This window comes from Pan paniscus, chromosome 12 (assembly GCF_029289425.2).
Source record: "Pan paniscus chromosome 12, NHGRI_mPanPan1-v2.0_pri, whole genome shotgun sequence".
In the NCBI taxonomy this organism is placed as follows: Eukaryota; Metazoa; Chordata; class Mammalia; order Primates; family Hominidae; genus Pan; species Pan paniscus.
This window is the reverse complement of record NC_073261.2, coordinates 97,556,493-97,571,999: the sequence shown is the minus strand read 5'-3', so window position 1 is coordinate 97,571,999 and position 15,507 is coordinate 97,556,493. Positions and strand designations below refer to the sequence as shown.

The following is a 15,507-nucleotide window of genomic DNA, read 5'->3' as shown; positions in this document are numbered from 1 at the left end:
AGTTCAGTAGCTGCTTGGGAATCGGGGTGGAAGGAGGGATACATTTAAAGGGACCCAAGGAGACCCGAGGGTGATACAGTGTTTATTTTTATCGTATCATAGTATTTGTTTCATGGGTAAAGAGTATGTCAAACTGATCAAGCAGTACACTTTAAATATATGGTGTTTATTACGCTTCATTTGTACTGCAGTAAAGTTGTAAAAGAAAAATCTTGTCTTCAACACCACCTTCTTAGTAGTTATAACTATGGCTTATAGGTTTGTTTCTTTACATACATCCTTGATGGAAATTAATGAGGCTGACTCCTCTGTTTATTATCATTTCACTTAGTTTGGGATAACGTATTTTTATTTGCTGATTTTAAATAGAAAATCATTACTAATTACTGAGATCAGGAGGTCAAAGCTGCAGTGAGCTGTGATCATGTCACTGCACTCCAGCCCAGACAGCAGAATGAGGCCCCTGTTTCAAATAAATACATTAATAGGTTGGAAACTAACTTCCTCTATTTTTGCCTTTTGGTGCCACTGCTGTTTCTATTCTGAGCATATTTATAGCAACAACCATCACCAACAAATACACCATTAGAAAGACTCTCTGGAACTAAACCCTTTCAAAAGGACCCTAATTTTCACCTTCTACTTCTGTAAAGCATGTGGGGCTTGAAGAAGTTGAACAACCTGTCCTAGAAGGTGTGCTTGTAAGGGGCAGGACCAGAACTGATCTGCTCTGTGTCCTTTGCTGTAACCCAGTGTGGAGACTGGGTCTCTACCATAGATGTACCCTTAAAGGGTTTTGATTCAAGCTCTCATTATGTCATCTTTTGATTGGCATAAAATTTTACCAAAATGTTGACACCTACTTTAAAAGGATTTCTTGCTTTCTAAGTAATTTTACTGTTTTGCTCACTGTAGGGTGGATACGGCCCAAATTTCATAAAATGGAGGTTTGGGAACATCTCTAAAGTGGCATATGTCTGTATTCAAACGTCTAGAGATGTTTTAATAAAACACAAAGAAGTAAAATTACTTCAGTAATGAAGTAAATTTACTGATACCCAAAGACTCTGCTTGTCTGTTAAGCACAAGACGTAATATAACATACTCCATTCAGTCCCTCCAACCTTTATTTTTGCTAAATTCAATTTGTAGTTTATTGCCTTGGTCTTAAATGATTTAAAGAATTCATTTTTACAGACTTTTTTTTTTCTGTGATGTCCTTGGTTTGTCAGTATGCTCATCTTAATAATCCTTTTATTTTCTCACAGAAAGTACTTCAAACTAGGAATGTAAACCTTATAAAGAAGACTGTATTAAGGATGCCCCTGCATACTATTATTCCGTTGTTACAAGAGGTAACTGACTGCTTTTTTCATTTCAGCGTCCTAATGCCATGAGTTAAATGGAAAATTCAGTAGTTAGAGAAATGGATTTGTAATACGTAAGGACACATGGCATTTAGAGTGAGTAATGGATGGAGGAAAGTACTTTAGACAAAAAAAAAAAAGTGAAATTAATTCCTGGGGCAATGAAAGGAAATGTCATTGGCAGTTTTACCTTTATTCTGCTAATGGCTGTTGTGTGTCTGTTTACCTGGAGGCACTTGGAGCTTGTGGCACAGAAAGCTGTATGTACAGGATATCATCTACATGGGAATAATTGTTGTAAACACCCCAACATAAAGCTCCCAAATTCTCATTTTGGTTTTTCCCATTATGTCCTGTGAGGTACCTTAACCTAACACTGAAACCATTTTTATATGTATTGATTTTCTTAATCACAGATTGGTTGTTAATCTCTGTGACTGGCAGTATGGAATTGGAGGTGGGAGGACTGCTTGAGCCCAGGAGTTTGAGATTGTAATGCGCTATGATTGCACATTTAAATAGCCACTATACTCTAGCCTGGGCAACATAGCAAGACCCCATCTTTTAAAAAAAAGTATACATAATTTCACTGAAACTTGCCCTACAAGAGTGGGTATAAATTTTTAAAAATTAGGCCTAAAAATAGAGTGTATTCTTTGTAATTAGAAATTATACCTGGATTCCATTTATCTAACATGCTGCTGAAGTATTTTATTTTGCAAGTATAGTTACGGTATTAACAGTGTGGGCTGGTGTACCATTATTGGTAAGGGAAAACTCTGTACTTAAAAAAGCAGTGTCTTGTATAGAAAAGGGTGGTCATATGTTTTTGTAATACTGCCTACTATAAAAATTTGCCTAACCTTGATTTTTTTCTTTGTATTTTAAAAATCGAGATACAATTCACTTAGCATAAAATTTAACTCTTTTAAAGTATACATATTAGTGTTTTTCAGTATGTTTGCAAGTTGTGCAGTTGTCACCCCAAAAGGAAATCCTTTATCTATTAGCAGTCACTCTCCATTCTTCCTTCTCCCCAGTTGGCTGGCAATCACTAAGCTATTTTCTGTCTGTGGATTTTGCCGCTTCTGGACATTCCTTCATATAAGTCCTATCCTAGACTTTTATCAGCTAATTACTCTGATTCTGGGAATGTATTCATAGACTGTATTATGCTGGTTTAAAATAGACTACTTATTAGAATAATAATTTCTCAATATTGTCATTGTATCATAGGAATTGACAGCATTGGTTGCCTCTGAAGTGCTGTTGTTAATAGTGTTTTTCTCTCCCTTAGCTTACAAAGAGGTTACAAGGACATCCTAATAGGTAAGATTAAACAGGTGACTTAAAAACAGTGTTGTCTGACAGCATGAAATTAAATATTAGGTGGTTCTGATTTCTAACTAATAAAACTCTTTCAGTGTCAAATATTAGCCCCTCGCCACCTCCCTTACTTTAAGTTGAATGATTCTTATTCTTAGCGTTTTATTATAGTTTTCTTTTGGAAACCTCCTAAATTGATACTTTAGCTTTATTAGCAGGTCATTTAAATGATTAGTCTTATTTAATAACTTAGTGTTGATATCGTAAAACTGCTGCTTATAGTACCTGCCGAACCTGTGATAGCTGCTTAAGACTCTGTAAAAATATGTTTTAGCTAAAAGACTAAATTTTGTGTCTTTTTTCTTGATAATCTGATCAAACATTTAAATAACATGACATCTTAAAGATCCTAAGCTTATAGTATATTATCATCAGTATCTAGATAGTAAAATATGTAGTTTTTCTTTAAAAAATTTTTTTTCTCATGGGGTGCATTAGCCTTCTGAGCTCACAAAAGAGGAAAGCTAAATAATTCATTAATTATGACTTTTTTGCACATTTTTGGTCTATATTTGCCTTTTAATGTTAATGGAGGACTTTGCTATTCTTGACAGAATAGATTTTTATGTTTATCGTTAACATAAAATGCAAAACCAGTCGAACTCAATTTGGATGAAGATTACTGTCCTCATATCAGTTAATTATGAAGTAAAGCACGGGTTTTGTTCTTGAACTGTTTTAGAGGAAGGGGTTTTGTCCTGTTTTCTGATGTGGCCCCCAATCCCTGCCCAAGGTCTATGACACAGAGCTCAGATAATCTGAAAGAAAAAACGGAAAGTGATATATACACAGTGATATATTTATTACAGTCATTTTCACAGAGCAACATTTATAGATCTTCACTTGTCTGTCTGGGTTTTCTAATAGCTCAGTTGAATTTACTTTTGAATTTGTGAACATTAGTTTACTTGGATTTTTTTTTCCAGTGCTGTGCTAATGGTTCAGTGGCTAAAATGTGTGTTAACAGTTCATGCATCATACCTGTCCACGGTGAGTCTTTTCAGCTTCTGTTGCCGAGTATGAATAGTTTGGCTTTGATAAGGATTGTAAACTTTGACAAGTATGGCTGAACAAAACCATCCTTTCCCCATCTATCCTTCAGCCGTTAGATGCTTCCTTTAGAGATTTTGTTTTACCCCAGGTGCAATGACATGAGCCCTTTCATGATGTCACTGCTGTGGCTTTACATAAATTGGTCTTCCCCTCCGCCCCCCGGATGTAAAAATATAGAGATCTTTACAAATACAGAAAGGAGAAAAGTTATATAATGACATACTAGGATTTAGATGTGACACACACGCGCGCACACACACACACACACACACACACACACACACGGCAGGTTTTAAATGTTTTTATACATGCTAATGTGTCTGTCCTGCCTTGTCCCAGGAGGATAAAATGTAGTTAATGGTAACAGTAACATAAATATTTGGTACCTGACAATTTGCTGGTGCTGCTGTCAGCTCTTGATTACCTATGGAAATAGAAGAGGGAAAGCAACACCAGAAAAAAAAAATTGTATTCATAATATGAGTTGGGTTCTTTGCCACATCATTACATCCATTATATTTTAAGCTGGAAATAAAAGTATTCAATTTTTTTTTTTATCTAGTGCTTTACTTTAAGCTTTAAGTTTTTAGCGGACAGTTGAAAAAAATCCTGAATTGTTCTTTAAAATGTAGCTCTTCTTAACACAGTCTCACCCAACTCCTGCCTTGTCACAGTCCCTTGTGCTCTGTCACTGACTCCTTTGCCTTCAGTGGCTTGAATTAGGGAAAACTTGGTTAATCTGCTTCGAGGTCAGCAGTTTGTTCTTTGTGTGTTTGGGGAGAACTCGCTAAGATGCTGGAATGGGGTTGAGACAAACAACAGATCTTGGGTGTCCCAGCCTGCAGGAGGCTTGGGAGGTGACCTGGGAGCACTGGTGAGAGGGGTTTTGGGAGGTGACTTGGGAGCACTGGTGAGAGGGGTTTTGGGAGGTGACCTGGGAGCACTGGTGAGAGGGGTTTTGGGAGGTGAGAGGGGTTTTGGGAGGTGACCTGGGAGCACTGGTGAGAGGGGTTTTGGGAGGTGACTTGGGAGCACTGGTGAGAGGGTGGCCAAGGGGCATTGCAATTGCATGAACGATCCCAGCAGACATCAGATCTTACGAATCTGGATGGCAAATGGGGCAACACTAATGTGGCCTCAGTTACTTGCTTAGAAGTGAGGAGAGACCCAGGAGACCTTGTAGTGAAATCTTTTCTGGAATCAACTCCTGAGGTGTAACCAGAGTAGTTGTGGTGTAACATTCAAGGTCATGGCAGAACAGACGAAAGAATGGTATAGGGAGGGCTCCTCAGCCCGTAGCAGTTATCAAGGAAACCATGGTTTTCCTCGCTCTTTTCCTTCATTTCTTCCTTCCTTTGCAGATATTTTTAAGTGCCTTCCCTAAGGCAAGGGCTATGCCAGGCATGGGGATTCAGCAATGTACAAAACACTCTGGTCCCCATCTTCTTGGAGCTCATAGTCTGAACAGGGACACAAAAGGGAGGTGATAAATTGGAATGCAGTGACCTTAAACCTTGCTTTACTAATTTTTGTGTCTGTCTGCTGTTTAAAGTTAACATTTGAATGAAACACTTTTTTACTCAAGTATTAGAAATAGGAGTGCAGGTAAAGGCTAATCAGAGGTAAAGAGTGGAGTCCCGGCTGGGCACGGTGGCTCACACCTGTAATCCCTGCACTTTGGGAGGCCGAGGCGGGTGGATCATGAGGTCAGGAGATCAAGACCATCCTTTCTAACACGGTGAAACCCCGTCTCTACTAAAAATACAAAAAATTAGCCGAGCGTGGTGGCAGGTGCCTGTAGTCCCAGCTACTCGGAAGGCTGAGGCAGGAGAATGGCGTGAACCCGGGGGGGCGGAGCTTGCAGTGAGCAGAGTTCATGGCACTGCACTCCAGCCTGGGCGACAGAGCGAGACTCTGTCTCAAAAAAAAAAAAAAAGAGTGGAGTCCCTTTTTCTGTAGTGCTACAGGGACAGATAAAAGAATATCAGAATATCACGGGGGTAGGGGGTGAGGTGGGGAAGCCGGCGTTGTTCTTTTTCTTTTTTTTTCTTCCTTGAGACGGAGTTTCGCTCTTGTTGCCTAGGCTGGAGTGCAATGGCACGATCTTGGCTCACTGCAACCTCCGCCTCCTGAGTTCAAATGATTCTCCTTCCTCAGCCTCCCGAGTAGCTGGGATTACAGGCACATGCCACCATGCCTGGCTAATTTTTGTATTTTTAGTAGAGATGGGGTTTCTCCATGTTGGTCAGGCTGGTCTTGAACCCCCGACCTCAGGTGATCTGCCCCCCTCAGCCTCCCAAAGTGCTGGGATTACAGGCATGAGCCACCGCACCCAGCTGCCAGCATTGTTCTTAGAGCCCAGAGATGGGAGGAAAATTAACCAGAGGCAGGTATTTGAAGGCAGTGGGACAGGAAGAGGCTTGTTCTGGACTTCCAAATGGCTTCCTTTAAAAAGAGGCATTTAAATTTTTCCAGTTGCTTTTTATAGTTGATCTAGGATAGAAAAATTGTGGCCATCATGGTTTCCTTTCATATTGTTAAAAATGATCAAGGGGACTTTAAGATTTTATGAGAAAGGCAAATTACCATTGTTTTGTTCCTCAACGAACCTGGAGGAGCCAGACCTTTATCAGTCGTGTTGTGTTCCAAATATAACAGCTGTATTCTCAATACAAAAGACTGATGAGAGCAACATGGGAGCAAAAAAGAGAATGTCCTACTTTCATTTTTTAAATACGTTTCAGAGGACTCATTAACCGGAAGTATATTTAAAATGCAAAAGGTCAACTTTGTACTTTGTTCTGCTGGTCTCTGGGAGCTGGGAAAAGGCTTCTCTACCTCTTTGGGGCCTTACAGTAAGGGTAGATAATATGCTAGCATCAGAGGATAAGATTCAGAGGAAAGCCTCTTTAGCCTGGAGATACGTGGTAGAGGCATTTTTAATTTCCTGTCTACTTTATATTGGATATTGGCCTTATCTGAAATAATTTGATCAATACAGAAAAGTGCCACCTTGCAGTTTCACTCTCTTGCCCTTATATCATTTTTTTTTATAAGACTATTATTTTTTCCTCTTAGGACATTGAGGGTCTTCTGTGAAAATTTGTGATGTTGTTAGGCTGTGTTGCAAGTAGCCACTGCCACTGGAAGTACTTGTAAGCAGATGTGTGTGGTGCAGTGGCTAAATACTGAGGCATAGCTGAGCATGATTTGCGTGTTTGTCATCTCTGATATGTTAATAGTGCCAAATGATCATTTTTTTCTCTAGTTGCCTGACCTGGTACCCCAGCTGGGGACACTCTACCAGTTAATGGAAAGCAGAGTCAAAACTTTTCAGAAACTTTCACACCTTCATGGAAAGCTTATTCTTCTAATTACACAAGTGAGTAAATCATATTGTTCTGGGCTAAAACTTTTGGACATGGTAGGAATGGAGAGAGGAATAAGGATCATTTTGAGACAGGGTCTTGCTCTGTCGCTCAGGCTGCACTGCGGTAGCGTGATCATAGCTCACTGCAGCCTCGCTCAAGTGCCTCCCAAGTAGCTGGGACTACACGGATGCACCACCATGCCTGGCTAATTTTTAAATTTTCGTAGAGATGGCGTTGCCTAGGCTGGTTTTGAACTCCTAGGCTCAAGGGATCCTACCACCTTGACCTCCCAAAGTGCTGGAATTACAGGCGTGACCCACCACGCCTGGCTGAGAGCTCCCTATTTCAGTAAGAAATTGGTAAATCAGGATCTAGTCTTTAACTTGGAAAGCTTATCAATTTGACAGTAAGAAAGTTTAGTTGTGTCTGTTTCAACTTTTACTCAAATCTTTTTCTCACCATTGTGTTTCAGTTGTTATACAGTTAGTAAGTTATAGGATATTTATACAGTTAAAATTTTGGCACAGAAAGATATTCTAATCACCTCAGAGTTTTTCAGCTTTACAGAGTAATTCTTTCCCTCTTGTATTTGAAGGATTTTTTTGCTCTGTATTGTATGAAGGTCCTCCATTATGGTGGTGGAGGGTGAGTTAGCAGCAAGCAGTGGGGAAGGTTGGGTATGCTGGTGGTCGTGATACTTGGGATATGTTTACACTCTACTTCAGAACAGTACTTTATCTTCTTCCAGGTAACAGCATCAGAGAAAACAAAGGGAGCAACTTCCCCTGGACAGAAGGCAAAGTTGGTGTATGAAGAAGGTAAAGATTGGGGGCATGGGATGAAGTCTAGAATTATAACATTCAGTTTTCAGTGACTGAGTTCTGTTATCTTTTTGAAAACGTCAACGTAAGATCTTCCTTTGGCAAGCCTTCTCTAATTAAAATAGGCAAGTCCGTGGCAAAAATTTGTAATTCATCAGATAAGAAAAGAAAAGGCACAAGTATAATACAGTGACAAAAAAGGGCATTAGTTATGGAAGATTTTTTTTTCTTTTCTTTTGTTTTTTTTTTAAGACAGTCTCAATCTGTTGCCTAGGTTGTAGTGCAGTGCCGTGATCACAGCTTGCTGCAGCCTCGACCTCCTGGGTTCAGTGCAATCTTCCTGTCTCAGCCTCCTGAGTAGCTGGGACTACAGGCGTGCACCACCATGCCCGGCCAACTTTGGTATTTTTTTGTAAAGACAGAGTTTCACTATGTTGCCCAGGATGGTCTCAAACTCCTGGGCTCAAGTGATCCCAATGTGCTTGGATTACAGGTGTGAGCCACCATGCCTGGCCAGGTATGGAAAATATTTAAATAGAAGAACATTATATGAACAAACTTAGTGTAAATACATTTAAAAGTCTAGGTGGTATAGTTAATTTTTAAGGAAACATTGATGACCAAAATTGACTTTAAAAGAAATAAAAAGTTTGAAAAAGCCAGTAGCTCTAAAATTGACTTTATAAAACTTCTCACAAGATATGCCCAGATATTTTGAAGGTTATTTGATCAGGCCTTCAAAGAACAAATCTTTTCTTTTCTTTTCTTTTTTGCACAGACTCTCTCTGTTGCTCAGGCTGGAGTGCAGTGGCTCGAGGTCAATCATAGCTCACTGCAGCCTCAAACTCTTACACTCAAGCGATCGTCCTGCTTCAGCCTCTAGAATAGCTGGGACTGTTGAGCCACCATGCCTGGCTAATTTTCTTTTTTTAAAGGTAGAGATGAGGTCTCTTTGTTGCTCAAGCTGATCTTGTACACCGTGGCCTCAAAAACGGTCTTCTCGCGTCAGCTTCCCAAAGTGCTGGGAATAGAAGCATGACCCACAACACTGGGCTGTCCTTTTTGTCATGTACTAGCAATTTAGTCATTTTATGAGCCAAGTATAATCTTGATAACAAAACCTGGAAATGTCAAAAAGGGAACATTTTAGATCATCCTCAAATACCCTGAGTAGCAAATTGATTATAGAAGTGTAGGGTTACAGAGTTAATGTGCAATAATAGACAGCTAGACCAATAGATTGGCAATAGCTACCCCTGAAAAACCCGTGGTTCTGTGGACTCTTGGTGTGTTTATTGATGGTGTGTATTGTATCATTGTGGAGAAGATAGCCTGCTCAGTAAGTTGTTAGAAACACTGATAATTTATATGGAACAAAAAATTTTACCATTATCACATCACACATCACATTCCATATTGTGAGAAATGGATAAATTTGAAAGAGTGAAAATGGTCAGGTGTTGGCCATGATTTGGGAAATGGGAACTCATGCTGTGATGGGAGTATGTGTGCATTCTTTTTAGAGAGCAACTTTGTAATCTCAAAGTTGACAATTTGCATATCCTTCCATTCATCAAGTGCAGTCCCAAAGTGATCCCAAAGTGCTTGTGTGTATCCCAGTGACCAATACTTCTCCAAGTATGAACAGAGGACCTGTGGGGATGCCCAGAACTCTTTGAGCGGCTCATGATGTCCTCCGCTTTTCAATCAGTCATCTGTGGGAGGCTAGATTTTCTTCATATAGTTCAAATAAAACAACATATCCAAAAAATAGAATGGAGAAGCAGATATGAGAAGTTTTTAATAGTGCCGCTCTACTTAGTAGAATTTGTTGTTGTTTTGGAAATTCCATTTTTCAATTTTAGTGTATGTGCTGCCGAAGAGAGCACAGAAATACCGTTTTTCATTAAAACATGATTTGTGTTAACATGTAATGGATGGGCATTTGTAAACAGATTAAATATCCTTAAATTTAAAAATTGAATTTGAATGTGATAAATATAGGTAGACTTTTCCCACATAAAAACTTTTTGGAGCCCTCAGTTTTTTAAGAATGTGAAAGCATTTTAAGGCTAAAAGGCTTGACAACATAGCTTTAAAACATATATGTAAAGAGATTATATAAGTATGTTCATTGCAGCCTTTATAATTAAGAAAAAGACTTGTGAACAACATAATTCTTCATTAGTGGGAGCATGTTTAAAATGGTTTATTCCTTTAGCATAACACTATATTGGTGAGAGTGCCTGGAGTCGAGGTCGAGTTAACACGCGTAAGTTTGGTTACAAAACCAAGTCAAAAAATGATACCTTCTGTATAGCATCGTGTAATTGTATTAGTAAGCAAAATAAGGGTGGCTTGAACATAAGCTCCGCGATACTGCAACATTCGATTTGATAACTGAGGTGGCTACTAAACGACTAACGGGTGGTTAGTGTAGACAGCGAAGCTGGACAAAGGGATGATTTACCTCTCCGGCCAGGCGGAGCCAGATAGCACGGCACTTCATCACGCTGCACATAACAGGGCGCAATTTAAAACTTAGGGATCCTTGATTTGGTACATTTTCCATTTAATATTTTTGGACTGCAGTTGCCAGGGGAAACTGAAACTGGGGAAAAGGAACGCATATTGGGGGAACTGCTGCATATGTCTTTCATGAATATGTACATGTGTAATTCATGGGTAGTATGATGTATATGTTATAACAGCATACTGGAGAATGAGAAGCTCACAATAGTGGTTTCTTTTGGGGAATGGGCTTAGGGAGATGGGCATGTAAGGGAACTTCATCTGGAGATAATGATTTATTTTCTTAAGAAAAAGTAGATAGAAGAAGAATGTTAGAATATCTTAAAAAAATAGGAATCCCGTTCTGTATTATTGGATAACATTAGCACACCTAATGAAATCAATTCCTTAGTTTTATCCAATGCCCAGTTTATCTTCATTTTTCTCCAGTTATCCATAAAATATCCTTTAAAGCTGTTTTTCCCAAACTAGACTCGAGTTTTGCATCATGGGGTTGAACCTGGCTACTGTGTTTCTGAAGACTCTTTTTAGTCTTTAAGAACTCCCTTTTTCATGACATGGACTTGGTGAAGAGACTGGGAAGTGTATTTCACAGAATGCCCCACCTTATGGTTGTGGATTTGCTTCCTTTTGGTTTCTTTTAATTTGCTCCTCTAAGCTACAGTTCCTTTAAACTGGATGTGAGGTCTAAAGGTTTGATTGGATTTTGTTTTTGGAGGGTTGCATCGATGCTGATCGTTCATATTGCATCACACCAAGAACCACATTGTGCGTGTTCACAGTTTTTTCCTCTCCATTGTGAGATATATCTTCCTTAGTGCTTAGAAAATAATCTAGCTGTGTTAATTTTTGTTTTAACGTTTGCATGTTTTCCCCCAACAATCATACATCTAATATATCAGTTGCTAATATTTCATTATTAGTACTTTATGGGTTAAATAATGCTAATTCTTCCGTTTCACTTATAAGCCAGCTTTTCTGTGTTGAATTTTTCCTCATCCACTGGGGCTATTTGGTGGCCCTGATAGGGCTTAGTATTTAAAGATGAGATTTTTGTAAGGGTTTGGCTAGTTGGTTTGGACCAGTGAGATCTTAAAGGAATAATATAATGAATATACTTTTATACATGTAAGAATAAATTAGCCAGGTGTGGTGGCTCATGCCTATAATCCCAGCACTTTGGGAGGCAGACGTGAGCGGATCCTTTGAGTCCAGGAGTTTGAGATCAGCCTGGGCAACATGGCAAAACCCTGTCTCTACCAAAAATTAGCTGGGTGTGGTGGCTACTCAGGAGGCTGAGGCAGGAGCCTGAGGCTTGAACCTGGGAGGCAGAGGTTGCAGTGAGCCAAGATTGCTCCACTGCACTCCAGCCTGCAAAAAAAAAAAAAAAAAAAAATGTTATTTCTTAGTTGGATGATTGCTAAATGGTAAATAATATTTCTAAAAGTAAATTCAGGAATCTGGTTCTGCTTAATTTCCAGGCTGTACCCTCTGTCTTGTTCTAAAATTAAGGCTGGGTTCTTTCTCCCCTTACAGAGTCTTCTGAAGAGGAGTCTGACGATGAAATAGCAGATAAGGATTCTGAAGTGAGTGATTTGTTCCCTGTATATACGTCAGCCTTTATATCCTCATACTCTGTAAGAATGAGGCCTTCATGAATGCTTTCCTTGTTGGTATTTCGACTAGGATAATTGGGATGAAGATGAGGAGGAGAGTGAAAGTGAAAAAGATGAGGACGTTGAAGAGGAAGATGAGGATGCCGAAGGAAAAGATGAAGAAAATGGCGAGGACAGAGATACAGCAAGTGAAAAAGAATTAAATGGAGATTCTGACTTAGATCCTGAAAATGAAAGTGAAGAAGAATGAAGACAGCAAAGCAAGCCGGTCAGACTATATAAACGCTGGCTCACCTTGCCCAGTGGTGAGGGCTGCCTCTGTGCCAGGATGCCAAGGACCGCTGCACATTTCCAAATTCACAGCAGTGGATCCCATGCCACTTTGCTGTCCTGAGCACCCCAGACTTGACTGTGTAAATAAGAGTGTTTCATTCAAATGTTAATAAACTTTACACAGTATATAGACACATTTTCTGCAATGTACTGACATCAGTGTCCAATATATGGTATATTTTTATAATATAATATCCTAGTATGATTGGTTATATCAAGAATTGACAAGTGCAGATACAGACCTTTCCCATAGGAGTTCAAGAACTGGACTGTTGTGAAGAAGTCAGCTCTTATCTCAGGTTGGTATCTTTCATCAAATCCAGATGCAAAGCAGCACTAGTGAAAATTTTTTTAATTTAGTACATTTAATTTGGTACATTTTCATAAAATATGAAGGGATAACTACAAACTGGAGTAAAAATGATGGTAATTAAAAAAAATCCTCAGTATCCCTAACTTGTCTATTAACTGTGATAATCTGACTTGAGTCAGATTGAATATTTGGAGTGCTTCCCCAGAATAACCACTTATTTTTTAAGCTGTCATGTGAAGTATTTTTTTAAAACAAAACAAAAATTATGGTCTTTAAAAAACTAGAGAATTAGCCATATTAAGGATTTTTCTTGACTGCAGATTACTTCTAAAGAATCATCAGTATATAGATTAGAAGTGCTCATTACCTGCAACTTTTAAAAAAAATTCAGTTATAGCTGCTTTTGAAGAGGTTTCCATTTTTATTTAAATTACTAATGGATCAAAGAACAATTGTTTATTTTTTCTCTTTGGTTTTAGATATTAATGATAACCTTGTTGGAATTTTTTTTCCAAAGAAAATATTTTTATAATTAAATAATTTAATGTTTTTCTTCCTTTTCATTACCTACTCTTGGCAGTGTTAGGGTATCTGTTTACCTTTAAAATGATAAATCTCACTCAAGATTTTTTATGTATGTATAAATATTTTGGTGTGCTACAAAAGCCTTTGCAAATTATCAGTAGTTTTTTTTTTTTTTTTTTTTTTTTTAAAGAGCCGATATTGGCTTAGTGCTCACTAGGGGACATGCACATGGAAGCTCACCTCTAAGAAAGGGCTGGGCAGATGGATTTATTTTTTCCCACCTGTGAATATGTAAAACAAAACCATTATCTTTGAGGGAGTTTTTAATACCAATGACAGAACAGAGATCTGTGTGCTCAACTTAAGAGCCAGAGCCATATAAGCATCTTGGGAAAGCAAGTTTGAACCAGCTGCTGGTGTAATGTACAGTTATATTTGTCTATAAATGGAGCTGTTTATGGCAATTTAATACCATTCTCTTTGTAAAGTGAATAAATATTCATCTTTACCCAGTGCTTGTCTTGTGATATATGTAGAGGAATACAGCCACATGTTTGGGCTTGTGGTGTGAAGGTTTTTAAAAAGCAGTTTTGCTCCCCTGGCATTAAATAGGTAAATGCTTTCAAAGCTTGTGGATAACCTAGAATATGCAACGAAGTGAAAGAACCAAGACATTTGTGTTAGTCTAGTGTCAGCTATAGCCAGTAGATTCTTCATGCATTCCCACTTGGCTGGGTTGTGACTTCACAACCCAGGGCTGTAGTGACAGTAAAGAAAGAGGCCTGTGCTGATAATTTCAGTCCTTTATTGGTAACCAACACTTGGCTTATGAGTCCGGTTTCCCTTATACCTGACTCTGCCTAAAGAAGTAAATGATGACAACCATATGGTAATTTCTAATTATTTTTTTGGTTTAGAAAAATCCGGAGTTAAATTAGCGTTGTTACAAAAAGAATCTTCTATTTTTAGAGTATTTCATTGTCTTTTTCCACTCCTAAACCAGGCAACAAAGTTTGTGTGTGTTTTCTTTTTTGAGATTAATTTTTCCTCCCAAACTTTTTTTTGAAAAATTTCAGCCCTCCAGTCACTGTCAAGTCAGTAATCATATATTGTAATTACTTGTCATATTGCTCTAATAATTCAGAATAGTCACCCTTATGCTGTGTGTGTGTGGATTTTAATATTTAAATGAGTTCACATAAATTAAGTCGTTGTAGAATGTCCTACATTGCGGATTTGTCCAGTTGTTTCCTTATGATTAGATTCTGGTTTAAATACTTTATGGCAGCAATCCTAAAAAGGTGGTGGTATTTGAGATGAATTTTTAAAAGTGAATTACTTAGGCATAAATGAATATGAGTATGTTTTAATGTGAGTAGATGTCAGGGCCTCAGGTTTGGGGCTTTTGAAGCCGTAGTGCAATGGTTAATGCTTCAAGTGAGGCTCAGAAATTGGAACTTCATAATGGACACATCAGGTGCATTGATGTATCTGGGGTTGTTATAATTCCATTGGAGGTTAATGCCCAACATGCTACATTCATTGACTCAGCAAGTGCTACTTGATTGCCTACTCTGTGTCAGGGATTATTTAGTAGCTTGATACATAACCATTGAACAGCAGCAATGGAGGATATCTGCCTTTGAGAAGCTGACATTCTACTAGGGAGATGATGGCCATAAACAATGTATGAGTGAGTAAATGCCAACCTTTTTGGCATCAGGGACTGGTTTGGTGGAAGACAGTTTTTCCACGGACTGGATAGGGGAGGGGATGGTTTCAGGATGATTCAAGCACATTACATTTATTGTGTACTTTATTTCTATTATTATTATAATATATAATGAAGTAATTACACAACTCACCATAATGTAGAATCAGTGAGAGCCCTGAGCTTGTTTTCCTGCAACTGCACGGTTCCATCTGGGGGTGATAGGACACAGTGACAGATCATCAGGCATTAGATTTTCAAAAGGAGCATGCAACCTAGATCCCTCACAGTAGGGCCCTCCTATGAGAATCAAATGCCGCCGCTGATCTGACAGGAGGTGGAGCTCTGGCAGTGATGTGAGTAATGGGGAGTGGCTGTAAATACAGATGAAGATTTGCTGGCTGACGCTCCACTCACCTGTTGTGCAACCCAGCTCCTAACAGACCACGGACCTATGTTAGAAGATGGTAACCTACAGG

At 38.7% G+C, this 15,507-nt stretch overlaps 1 protein-coding gene across 1 annotated transcript in view; it reads left to right on the top strand.

Moving 5' to 3' along the window:
* The window catches only part of WDR43 (WD repeat domain 43), a 54,077-nt gene extending 40,252 nt beyond the window's left edge, over positions 1-13,825 (top strand). Inside the window, exons 12-18 of the mRNA XM_034952871.3 lie at positions 1,269-1,355; positions 2,665-2,696; positions 3,680-3,743; positions 7,075-7,188; positions 7,926-7,995; positions 12,067-12,116; positions 12,217-13,825. Coding sequence (XP_034808762.1) covers positions 1,269-1,355; positions 2,665-2,696; positions 3,680-3,743; positions 7,075-7,188; positions 7,926-7,995; positions 12,067-12,116; positions 12,217-12,396 — 597 coding nt within the window. The 3' untranslated portion in view covers positions 12,397-13,825. The remainder of the gene's footprint in view (positions 1-1,268; positions 1,356-2,664; positions 2,697-3,679; positions 3,744-7,074; positions 7,189-7,925; positions 7,996-12,066; positions 12,117-12,216) is intronic.
* Positions 13,826-15,507: the final 1,682 nt, after the last annotated feature.